At 36.1% G+C, this 13844-nt stretch overlaps 1 protein-coding gene across 1 annotated transcript; it reads left to right on the forward strand.

Annotated features, from left to right (window-relative positions):
* The first annotated feature begins 1623 nt into the window (after nt 1-1623).
* Nucleotides 1624-12637, forward strand: LOC126979328 (uncharacterized). Its single transcript, XM_050828571.1, has 8 exons — nt 1624-1685; nt 4342-4443; nt 4516-4615; nt 4931-5096; nt 5514-5633; nt 6934-7070; nt 11455-11641; nt 12501-12637. Exons 1-8 carry the CDS (start codon nt 1624-1626, stop codon nt 12635-12637), a joined length of 1011 nt encoding a protein of 336 aa, XP_050684528.1.
* The last annotated feature ends 1207 nt before the right edge of the window (nt 12638-13844 follow it).

The following is a 13844-nucleotide window of genomic DNA, read 5'->3' on the forward strand; positions in this document are numbered from 1 at the left end:
CAAAAATCCTAATTTAACCGTGACAGAATATGTACCATATTTGGTAGTAAGTAGCAATATTTTAAGACAATCAAACAGTGTGTTGAGGTAGAAATTACGGAATAAATTGCTCATCAAAATTGGTGATTATTTACTTAATTTGCTTTTATAGTACAGTTTTAAGTGCAGTCTAAAATAACTTGAGCCATTGTAACATTTCCCCGTTGGGGTAGGCAGAGACAACAGAACACCACTTGCTTCTATCCTTACTCACACTTTCTCCATTAATATCACTCCAAATTTTGTCTTGCAGTATACTCAACTGCTTTTTATACATCTCTTTTACACGCTAATATTTTAATCTTTCTACTTTAAATACATTTTATTGCAGTAGTAGCCCTTTACTGCTCGAATCGCGGTAAATTCAAATCTTCGTATTTGCTACCTTATCTGAGTTTAAAAGATTTTTTGATACTCTTCTATATTTAACTAGCTGACCCGACAGACGTTGTTCTGTATATAAAAAATAAAATAATGTTTTTATGAATTTTAATTTGTGACAAAACTTAAGATTTATCAATCTACATAAAAATAATCTGATAGATAGTTAACAACTGTAGTAAATCTACCAACTATAGTTAGCTAAAATTAAGTTTATTTTTTACCTCCTGAGAAAGTTAGAAAGATATAAAAATTCTAATTAGTTATTCATTTTAAACTATTCTTTCAGTTTGATTTCTGAACGACGGAGGACACATCAAAGGAAAAATAAAATTGTTGTGTTTTTTTTATTCCGAGCATTTTCATATTTATTCACGTTTTAAACCTTCTCTGGACAAACAATTCAAGACGTTCCTGAGTTTTAGCGAGACTAACGAACAGCAATTCATTTTTATATATATAGATTATTTATTTCTACATTAGCTTTTTCATTGCATTATTTTATTTTACTTTTCATTAGTAGAAATTTTAAAGGGTCTTAATTTCAAGATTTCTTTTTTACTATAATTAAATGAACAGCTATATCCTCATAATTATTAACTTTATAGTAATATATATAATGTTTAAAAGATCCGGCATTAATAATCAAAGCAGGTGGCTCATAGAACAAATCTTTAAGGTCTAGGAAAAGTGGTAGGATTCAATGGGATTTATGAGTGATTTGTCCAATGCATGTAACGGAGTGCACCATAAAACTCTTACGAAAATGGAAGCATTTCTGATTCAATTATACTACAGCTTTAAATCTGTTTTAATCATATATTTATAAAAAGGTTTTGGTAGTCAAATTAAATGGCAACCGGTCTTCAAGCAAACCTGAAGGAATAGGTTTTCTGCAGGTTCTATTTTCAGTCACTTTTTGTTTTATTTTTTTGACCAACCAACCGTAAGTGGTAGACGAAACCAACGACATTTTATTCTTTGCAGATGATACTTCTCTTGTTTCTAAATAGATATTGATATTAGATTTAAATGAGCATTACCGGTTTTTGTGTTTCTTAATAATATAAACAATAATGGTTATCACTATTAGGCAAATGAGCTTATCAATTTGGGATATTATAAATTAATTAGTTGTGTATGTTATATCCCAAAATTAAAATATTTTATTCGATGTCAGTGGGCCGAGTGACTGAAACCAACATGGAAGGCGTAAACTTTTTATTTCGTACATTATGTACAGTGACCATTTTGTTCTCAATCAGGTATGTCTATTGCATTTCAATAAACGTAGATATATAAATTAAAATAAAAAACGAAAGTTAATTAATCATCAATCAGCGATTGGTAAACAACACCCGTGTCCTTACTAAAGGGGTCTAAAGTGTTATGGCCTTATTCATTATAAATTTAATATATACACCTATTAGAGCTGATACACACATTATCTCTCCGATATAGTTGATGTAACTTATACAGTATGGCTTGTGTGACACTAACGACACTCGAGGATTTGATATTTGACAATCATATATGAAGAAGCAAGTAACATTTTAGTAAATTTGTTTAAATTATGCAATGCATGAACCGCACGGACGTAGGTACCTACCACAATACAGAAATAGAACAGCAGCATAACTCAGCGGTATCCTTGAAAGGAGAATGGGACTTTTGGGCCTGATAGTTAACAAGTTGAAATATACTTTAAAATAAAAAGGGTATATTTTTCTGATGTAAAATACAAAAAACTAGCTCATTTTGCAATCTACAAACCGAAAAAACATTAAAATAAAGAAAATTGATTAAAATGTAATCGAATGAATATTTAATCGATTAAAATAACATTAAGATTCAGTTGTTTCATTTCAATAATATTAGTAAGGTGCATAGTTTATGTTTGAATGACCATATTATTATGAATAAAATATATTATTTTCACAGGAAAAAACAGAACTGAGCAATTATTTTATAATCAATAATCGATCAATAAAATGATTTACATAAAAAATCGTTACAAGTGAAATCCTTGTTCCTCAACGCTAACTTCACTTTGACAATGACAGTCTGACAGAACATTTCGTTTCTTCGTCATTGTCACTTCGTTTCTTGTTGTATTCGTTGAGTTACTTACCGACTTGTTAACTGCCTACCCAATTGAATTCCAAGTAAAGTTGTCTCTAGCAGTCTGTTTTACAGTTCATGTATGTGCTAATGAGTATATATTATTCTTATCGGAGCAAATAAAACTATCTTTTAATTTAGGTATACTATATTATATCTAATTAGCAATTGTCTTATATTATTATGCAAAAAATTTCGTTACAGTAGTAGATAGGTATACGTAGATAGGTTGGTATTTTTTATCTAAAAAAAAATGGTTGGACCCATCTAATATAAGTATGTCATAAATCGTTACCAGCTAGGCATTTAATAAATCTACTATAGATGAGCTGTCAACATATAGTTTAAGACATAACCTCATTATTATATCTTCGATTACTCACCTCCTAGATTGACAAATCTTGCAAATTTTTCAATTATGGATTATTTAAATGCTACTTTCATCTTGTTATCCTGGTGATAAAGCCCAGGAATGTATGCAAGCGTTTCAATCTCCTTTATACCTAAGTCGGGGCGGATCGTGAGGGTCGGTACATGCTAAGAGTAAAATTTCCGATTGACAATGCGGGTGGCACGTCGCAGCTTATTTAACTCGGACAGCAACTAGACTCGGCGTGGCTCTCAATAGTTTTGTCTTCCCAAGATTGCTTATCGGCTATCATGTGCATGTGTGCGTGCGTCGATTGGGGCTCTCTTAAAGAGTAAAGTAGGTACTGTTCTATTACTATATTGTGTACCTACATACTGTGTTATCAATACCTGTTACTTTTTTACTTGCATCAAGACTTCGCCACGCGCTAACGGGGTTGTAAGCGACCCTTGGCGATGTTTGATCGATTCTTAATATCGATTGGCGATTTTTGATTAAGAAAAATGATCCGTATTGCCTTTTTGCGTAAATTCTGGCTTAGCTTCATCCATAAATAACAGGTAAGTTTGTGTCAGTGTTTTGCAAAAATCACCTAGAAAATATTATTTGTGGCTCATAATCGCTGGCACTGAGTTTTTGAACGTGTTGAAAGTGATAAGGGTGTCTGTCTTTTTGAAGTTTATTCCACACCGTCCACTGAGGAACTTCCGAACCCGAAACCTGTGAACGCTGGACTGCGCCAAGGTAGTGTGTTATCTCCTACACTTTTTCTTCTGCATATCAATGATATGTTGGAGGTTTTTTATTTTCCATAAAAAATACTACACTACACCTCGTCCTAGAGTGTACAATAAAGTGTGTGTCCGAAATCTTTGATTGACATTATGGTATTATTACGCTCGCAGTAGGTACTTCTACTACTAGGGGTTGGGAAACTTCTGCCTATACAAATTGATGGCACCTGGCAAACTATCATTAGCACGAAACATATCCATGTGCTTTCCGTTTGTGTTTTTATAAACCATACTTAGAAAATTTATTGAAGTAGGCCTTATTTAGCGGATATCCATAATTATCCAAATTTATTGAGTTTTCTTGAGTATTAATTCCGCCAATGTTCGTCAAGACTGCCAGTCTCGTGCCAGAGTTTGGCGAGTCAATATCTCTGAGGATGCTTCGTGTAGAGGCGAAAGACGCGTCGAATTGTTTGAAGACATTTGGACAAACCATAATTATAAATATCACGGATCACACAGCAATCACGACACCCGGCGGATTACACGATAATCAGAGGGCGGAAGTAGGAAGCAGGAACCGGACACACGTTTTCCTCCCTGTGCATGTTTAACCCTCATAGAAAAAAAATAGCAATCATATAAATATGTACTAGTACTTAACTGCTTATAACAACAATATTTGAAAACTTGCAGTGCATATGCGACCGAAAAAAAGTTGATAGTTGATCATGATGGTGGCGCTGATGATGCAATGGCTATTTTCTTGGCATTGCTTAACGAAAAATACTTCGATGGGTAAGATAATAAATAGAATGAATTCTCTTATACTGATTTTATACTAGACTCAATTTGAACATATATTTTCAGCCCTGAAGTAGTTGCTATAACTACTACACATGGTAATGTTGATGAAAACCAGGTATTTTATAACACTCAAAGAATACTGAATGTAGCACAACGGCCCGATGTAAGTTTTACTTTTTATACTAGAATTTAACATTCATTGGTACAAGTAACAGACGCAATAAATTAATATGAATAAACTATACCTATTAATAATATAATATCTTTATTTTTCATAACGACCACCAAAATTACATACAAATGAAAAGCTTAAAAAATGCAGAGTATGATCGTAAAATTTTGGTTGTGAATCGCTCTTGTGTGTGTAAGCATGCGTGCCAGAGTAGTATATACTGTCATATGAAAGTTATAAAGAAAGACATATTATACATTTATACCCAAAGCGAGGACGCTAATAAGGTTTTAAATATTTTCCAAGGTTCCAATATATAGGGGAAGTCCATCAGCGCTTATAAGAGATTTTCCATCAGATTTATATTTCGGGTATGATGGATTAGGGGACAATACAACAACGGTGGAACCCATAGCAGCACAAAAGGAAAATGCTGCTGAAGCACTCATAGCATTTTCAAAGAAGCTTAAAGGTAAGAGACATAACATTTAAATAAATTAATATTACCTATATCATTATTTCTATATACAAATTCACCAAGAGGGGCACAAAGAGAATTAGAATAATGAAAGAATATTGAAAGGTATTTTACTTTACGTTTTTAATTACGTTGACAATTTTCCTTCCCCCATTAATTACCATCCACCGGTAAGATTCATACAATGATACGTTTCAAAATTGTAAACGGTAATAATATTATGTAATATACATATAATTAAACAGTACAAAAAAAATAGTGTAGATTCAAGATCTCTTGAATATTATACATAGCTCGACCAATTTTGATCATTTTAACTTTAAACATATTTTCTAATATTTTCTTGCAGTGAATCTATTTTACACATGACCCAAGGCCCTCAATGATTTATAATATCTTGTTTCAATACAGGTGGACTGACCATTGTAACACTGGGACCGCTCACAAACATCGCATTGGCAATGAAGTTGGATGCTGACTTCATGTCGAGACTGTCACAAATATTTATAGCGGCGAGTTATATTTACACCGGTAAGAAACTAGTTATTTATGCAACTGTTGTGTAATAAGGGGTATTAAAACACGAATGTGGATTATGATAATAGTATCACATGAGTGTTTTAATACCTAATTATCAACAGTTGCATACAAGACTTTATCTACGTCCATAATATGAATCCTCTAAAATATTCTGAAACAGCTTACTGCTAACATTAAAACTCCAGTCCTAGTAGTAACTTAATATCATTCATTACTGATTACTAATAAACTAAGTATTAATGAAACAATTATTTATTTTAGTAGTAATTTACATTTTGTATAGTGCAATAATTAAAATTCACTCGAATATAATGTTCTTTTGCAGCGTTTAAAATGAATCGCTCATTTTTTGTAAACAAAACAATAAAAATATCGAAAAAGAAAATGGCGGGGATTCGAATTACCAATTTTATTTACGGCGAGTGACGTTCGGGTAGTGTGGAACGCGTGTAAACGAAAATGTTCTTTTTTTGAAATTCATACAGATACCACGCATCGAGCAATAAGAATGTGGCTATGTCTGTTGAAACTCTTTGCGCATGAAGGGATCGACAAAAAACATAGGAGTGTTGTTATGAAATTCAGTACAACATTACAACACTCGTTTGGATGATGTAATGGTTATTAGGACATTGGGTGTTTTAATGTTGGCTATAAGCTAACTGTTTCAGAATCTTTAATAGAGGATTTAAAGCATGGGTGTAGATAAAAATATTAAATGCATTGCAAGATGCCGCCAACGTAGACACCGCTGGCCTGCCCATTACAATCAAGTGTCACTCAGGGTTCCTGATTGAACCCAAAACTCTGACCAGCATCGCAATTCTGCTCGACACTTTGCAACATAATTTATTATTGTAATTGCACTACTCACGGCATTGAAATGTGAAATTTAACCATACGTATCACATTGAAACGTGCGGATATCCATAGCCTAGTGATTTTCATATCCCATCAGGTAAGCCACGTGTACGCTAGCCCCTTCTAATATAAAACATTGGGCATCAACAACTTATAACGTGATTAAATGCAAACAAAATTTGTAACCAATATTTATGAACGATGCGGGCCTCGAACCCGCGCCTCTCGGGTTCCATCCAAACACTCTTACCAACTGGTCCAAGCGTTCAAAATGAAGTGGGATTGTTTGTGATTACATCCGATGGGATGATATATCTACGATTAAATGTGTCCGGCGCTAATCCATTGATGATATTAATTTTACTACAAGAAGTTATTATACGAATAAACACTTATATAAAATAATAAAGCAAACTTTCGAAAATTCCAGACAATATTCCGCAGAAAGTTGAATTTAACGTTAAAATGGATATAGAAGCTTACTATATTGTTGTTGAAAATGGTTTACTTGACAAAGTCACACTTATCCCTTCAACTACAGTCAAGAGTTATCTGAATCTAGGAAAGGTATGTTATTTTCTTTAATAGCGTCAATATTATAATTTTTTGCAAAAATATGAATCTTTGCAAAGCGTTTAATAACCAATAAAGTAAATCTATATATATAAACGTAAAAGTCCTGACTGACTGATTCACTCACTTAAATCAACGCCCAGCCCAAACCGTTGAACCTAGAAAGCTGATTTTTTCACAACAGGTAGTTTACATAACGCAAGTATCCACTAAGAAGGAATTTTTGAAAATTCAACCCTTAATGGGGTGAAAAGGGGCTTGAAAGTTTGTATGGGGATGGAGTAAAATTTTAGGTAAGAGACTTGAAACTTTACGTATGGACTCCTTATTACAATTCAAGAAAATGAATTTCAGCATTATGAAAAAATTCACCCCTAAAGGGGTTAAAAATGGGTGCAAAGTTTGTATGGGGATGGAGTAAAATTATAAGTAAGAGACTTGAATCTTTGCGTATGGACTCCTTATTACAATACAAGAAAATAAGTTTCAGCATTTTGAAAAAATTCACCGCTAAAGGGGTTTAAAAGGGTGCAAAGTTTGTATGGGGATGGAGTAAAATTATAAGTAAGAGACTTGAAACTTTGCGTATGGACTCCTTATTACAATACAAGAAAATGACTTTCAGCGTTTTGAAAAAATTCACCCCGGTTAAAAAGGGGTTACAAAGGGGTGCAAAGTTTGTATGAGCCAATTTAGATGAAATTTGGTATAGAGATAGTTTGAGACCCCGGGAAGGACATAGGATAGTTTTTATCCCGGAAAACATCCCCTAAGGGGATGAAATGGGGGGTGTGGAGGTTTGTATGGCGCTACAATATTTATCGAGACCCACGCGGACGGAGTCGCAGGCAGAAGCTAAATAGGGGTGCAAAGTGTGTATGGGGAATCTCTTTTTTTGAGCTATAAAAATAGGGGGTTAAATTGATTTTTTTGACATTTGGTTACATTTATGGTATGGAGTGCCCACCTCAATTTTTTTTAGGGTTCTGTACCCAAAGTGCAAATACGGGACAGTATTACTAAGACTTCGCTGTCCGTCCGTCTGCCTATCTGACTGTCTGTCTATATGAATGTCCGTCACCAGGCTCATGAACCGTGATAGTTAGAAAGTTGAAATTTTCACAGATTCTTTTGCCGCTATAACAATAAATACTAAAAACAGAATAAAATAAATATTTAAGGTGGCATCAATGAAACAAACGTGTTTTTTTTGCCGTTTTTCTCGGTATCTCTATACGATACATCCAAACAACACCGAGTGCTACCGCCTACGCTTATTACTACATGAGGTTAGAGGGCCGACATCCTTCGAATATTTAAAAACTGTCAACGGTATCCTCCATCCAACATTTCAATGAGCGTGTAACACCCTTGGACTGCTAGAGGACGATAAACGTTGGGACTTTAGAAAAAAATGCATTGTGCGATTCTCCTTTCAAGCTGCGCGAACTGTTCACAATAATGATAGGTTTTTGTCAACTTACTGATTCCGTAAGCCTTTGGGAAAAATATAGGAACAGTTTTACGGACGACATTAAACGGCAGCTTGAAAGAGAATTGCAAAATGGTGCGGAGTTATTCATTAATGAGGTGTTTAACAGATGCTTGATATTGATCGAAGATGTAGTTTTAGCACAAGCTGGAAAACATTTGGATCAATTCGGTTTACCTAAACCAAAAAGATCCGCAGTAACCCTGGATAGTCGCGAATATCTACGAGAGACAAATTATGACCCTTGCGCCCTGGGAGAGGTAGTATCGCATCACGAGGAATTATTGACAGACGAACAGGCAAATGTTTATCAATAAATTCTAGCCAGCATTGAAAGAGAGATTGGGGACATTTTTTCTTAGATGCTTCTGGTGGCACTGGAAAAACTTTTCTTATAAATTTAACATTAGCAAAAGTAAGAAATAACCCGGGTATCGCTTTGGCTGTCGCGTCATCAGGAATCGCTGCCACACTACTGGAGGGAGGCAAAACTGCTCACATGGCTTTCAGGCTGCCTCTTGAATTACTTTCTTTACTTCAGATTTATTAAATCTTAATTATACCTAAACTCCATTGTGAAAAATCCCAAAACAAAGCAACGCAGCACAAGTGTTGCGCGATTGCAAAATTATGGTTTGGGACGAAAGCACTATGTCGCACAAGGGGGCCTTTGAAGCGTTAAATAGGACCCTAAAAGACATCCGAGGGAACAGCTTCACGATGAGAGGGGTCACAGTTTAATTAGCTGGAGACTTTCGTCAGACTCTGCCCGTAGTGCCGAGGGGAACTCGAGCTGACGAAGTCAAAGCATGCATTAAGGCGTCAAATATTTGTTAATTAAAAAACTAAACATTACAAAAAACATGCGAGTGAAGTGAGAATTTTCCGATCTTTTGCTTAAAATAGGGAATGGAGAATATCCGATAACTGAGGGCAAAATTGTAATTCCACCAGAACTTGCGTCAGTTGTGCACACCGTTCAAGATCTAATAGCCCGAATTTACCCAGATGTCCAAAACCTGCCCAATAAACCCATGGAGTGGTTGTGTGAATGTGCTATTCTGAGTCCTAAGAACGACCAAGCTTCTGTCATTAATGACACTATTAAAGGCGTTCGAAGGCGCTGGTGTTCAGTATCCTGTTGAATTCTTGAATGATCTCAACCCGCCTGGACTACCAACTCATAAACTTGTTCTTAAAGTGGGTGCTCTAGTAATGTTACTGCGTAATCTGAACCCTTCCAAGTTGTACAACGGAACCAGGTTGCGTATAAAAGCGTTACATAACAATGTGGTAGTGGTCACTGTCATTACTGGTTGTGCTAGAGGTGAATCCATGTATATACCACGCATACCTCTAATACCATCTGACTACCCGCTTGAATTTAAAAGGTTGCAGTTCCCCCTTAGGTCTGTTTTGCAATGATAATTAATTAATCACAGGGTCAGTCGTTAAAACTGCAGGGATTGACTTAAGGGGGGACTTCTTCGTAAGTTCGCCGAGCAGTTTGGTCATACTAGCACCTCAAAGCAGAACTACTAATATAGTGTACTAGTGGACCCAACAGACGTTGTCCTGTAAACACGTCTTAAATTTGAAAAATCTGTCCAGCCGTTAGGAGGAGTTCACTAACATACACATGAGCAGGAGAATTATATTATATGGACGTAATTGAGAATCTTAACCAATCTCAAATTCACTGAAACAAACAAAAAGTCATCAAAATCGGTCCAGCCGTTTAGGAGGTAGTTTAATTGGGAATCTAAACCATTCTCGAATCCACCTGAAGACACAAACCAATCTCAAATACACTGGAACACACAAAAATATCATCAAAATCGGTCTAGCCGTTTTGGAGGTAGTTCAATTGTGAATGTAAACCATTCTTGAATCCACCCGAAGACACACATCAATCTCAAATTCACTGGAACACACAAAAATCTTATCAAAATCGGTCCAGCCGTTCAGGAGGTAGTTCAATTGTGAATCTAAACCATTCTCGAATCCACCTGAAGACAAACAGAAAGTTTCAATAAAATCGGTCCAGCCGTCTAGGAGGAGTTCAGTGACATACACACGCACACAAGAATTATATATATAGTGTATAAGGAAGTACTATAGCTAATGCAACAACAATAACAATATTGTTGTTTAAACAACAATAATATCATGCATATACAATAATGCATTGTAATTTGTAATATCACTTTGTTGGTAAACTTCAGTACAATTCTACCACCATAGCGAAAATAGCGAATAAACCTTATTCACTAACCTGCCTGCTAGAGTCTATCAAGCGAGTCGTATCATCGTTGTAAAGAGCTACGATGTAAACGAGTTCCACGCGGACGAAGTCGCGGGCAGAAGCTAGTTCTACATAAGATGCATAGAAAAAAGTATGATGAGCATAAAAAGCACAAGAGTGTTACCCGACGAAAATCGAAGCAGAATGCGGGAAGAGAACATCTAACAAACAAGTCACAGGCAACTTATATTCGAGAGTAGTTAAGGAAACATTAAATTGGAAAAAGTTGTAAGAGGCTCTTGTTAATTCAGGACCAAATCACTAGTACCCTAGTAGTATTACACTACTATAATATATACTATAACCTAGTATATGCTCGTTGGTACTAAATAGACAAAGGCATCTTCCTTTTCAAGTTTAGACTTTCCGGAGCTACATAGCTGCACTGGTCTGATAGACGGATTAAACTGTAAATATCCTGAATGAAGAATAGAATAATAATAATGAAGAATAAATTATGTACAATTTTGTCTCGAAGAAGGCGGAGCCTACGAATCTAACGAAGCAATCTGTCTATTGAGGTAGCATAGATAAAAATAAATTATCATTTCCTCTGATCATAATAACATTATTTTCTACAGGTTTGGCGACTCGATATCTTAGGGAAAATACAATCGAATGTTATAAAAGCTATGAATGTTTATGAGAGAATATCTTTATCCAGATCGAATGATTGGCACCCTTTAGACGCTGCTGCGATGTCAATAGTGCTGAACGCAATGATTGTGGGTGAAGTTAAATATACATGGAATTATTTAAATTTATGTGGTAAGTATAGGAAAATAATACTAAAAATTTAAGCATTTTGATACCTTGGGTATTCCCAATTATAAGGTACATTTTTCGTATCGTATTTTATATCTATATATGACTTTATTCTCTAAACTAAAATCGAAAATTAGCAGCAACTACTAAATATAGTAAAAATTAAGCAAAGTTGCACCTGTTTTTACACATAACAAAAGTCGGCATCCTGTACAAACAGCCTCCCACTAGTAAATGCCTTTAGTCGTCTATTACGACACCCTTGGGCCTGGGACTTTCCAATTCTTTTTATGCCCCGGGGAAGCACAGGACAAAACTTTTACAGCAATCGCCGTTATTTTCTTATAAGTCCATTCGTGGCAGCCATTTTGAAACTCACCATATTTGTCGCCATCTTGGTTTTTAATAATATTGATTTACAGTAATACACTCTGGTAAAATTTCAGCTATCTATTGCGAATTAAGAGATACAGCCCTTTGACAGGGAGACAAATGGCCGTTGTATACGCTATAGGGACGGAACTCTAAAAAGCGTGTAGTCACAATACAAGTAATAGAACAGTAGCGTAACTCAGCGGTCTCCTTGAAATTTATAATTACGTCTGGCCGGAGCGCTAGGGTTGGTACAAAAAGATTGACGACCCGGCGCAGCTGATTTAACTCGAACAGCGCTTTGGGACTGAATAGTTTTGTATCCCCAAGATTGCTTAGCGGCCGTATAAGTCATGTGTATGAGTGCGTGCGTCGGTTCGGGCGCTCTGGTATGACGTTCTAAGTATTACATATTCCTGTATTGTGGTCTAGGCGCCTATAGAGTGGTTGACGCCGCGTAAGAATTTTTTTTATATGATTTTTGTTTTAGGTAACCGCCGAGGGATGACCGAAAATAATTTCAATTTCAAGACACCTAATGCTAAAATAATCTACACCCTGAAGAAGGAGGCATATAGAGTTTTCTTACTGAAAATATTTTCAGCTGATGTTGAAAGTGAAAATTAATTTCATATTACTATAATATATTTAAGTTCCATGACCTATTATTGAAATAATTGTTATTATAATTATATTTTGACTGGTTTCGGCAGTATCTTTAACAATTGATGCAGGTTTCTTAGCCTGTAATCCTATATTAAAAATTAACAGCTATCAAGCTATCCTCATTTATTTTACTACATAAACATCTAGGCAAATTCAACCTTAACGCCTTTACATAAGTGTCAATTGACAAAGCTCTACTAAAGCAACGAACAATGTATTCATTGACAAGCATTGACGTACAATAAACTAGACTCACAATCACGCTAAAAAATTGTCCAAAGAAAAACTCTGCCTACGAGTATATTAGAAACAGTTTTCGTTTATGGACTTTGAACATTCATCCTCATCTCAGCCGGAAGACGTTCAATGCTTGACAAAGGCCTCCCCCTAAGATCGCCATGACGATTGGTCCTGAGCTACCCTCATCCAGCCTACTCCGGCGATCTTAACGAGATCGTCAGTCCATTTTGTGTGGGGCCAACCACCACAACGCCTTCCGGTATGTGGTCGCCATTTGAGGACCTTACTGCCCCAACGGCAATCTGTCCGCCGAGCTCTGTGCCCTGCCCACTGCCACACCAGTTTCGCAATCATTTGGGCTATGTCGGTGACTTTGGCTCTCCTACGGATCTCCTCATTTCTAATTCGATCTCGCAAGGAAAAAGCATAGCCCTCTCCATTGCCCGGTGAGCAACAATGAGCTTCCTCATAAGGCCCATAGTTAGCGACCACGTCTGCGTACCGTATGTCATCACTGGCAACACATATTGGTTAAAAACCTTCGTCTTCAGACACTGTGGTATTTTGGACGAGAAGATTTTACGGAGCTTCCCGAACGCTGCCCATCCGTGTTGGATTCGATGAGTGACCTCTTTCCCGAAATTGGACCTGCCTAACTGGATTGTTTGTCCGAGGTAGACATACTCGTCAACAAAACACAAAATATATTTCGCGGGAAATTAAACGAAGAAATCACTACGATCTCACGGTAGCAAATCTACAGGAATACCCGGATTTATTATTATATGTTCCGGTGCTCAACCTTCTCGTGCGGTTACTTGACGGAATGTATGTTACGCTATAAGTCAATAGATGTCGCGTGCAACGCAGCGCAGCTCGATTGTCGGGGACCCAGTGCTCTGTGAACGGTTGGATCACTTGGCGTTGC

The sequence above is a fragment of the Leptidea sinapis genome, chromosome 3 (genome assembly GCF_905404315.1).
Source record: "Leptidea sinapis chromosome 3, ilLepSina1.1, whole genome shotgun sequence".
NCBI lineage: Eukaryota > Metazoa > Arthropoda > Insecta > Lepidoptera > Pieridae > Leptidea > Leptidea sinapis.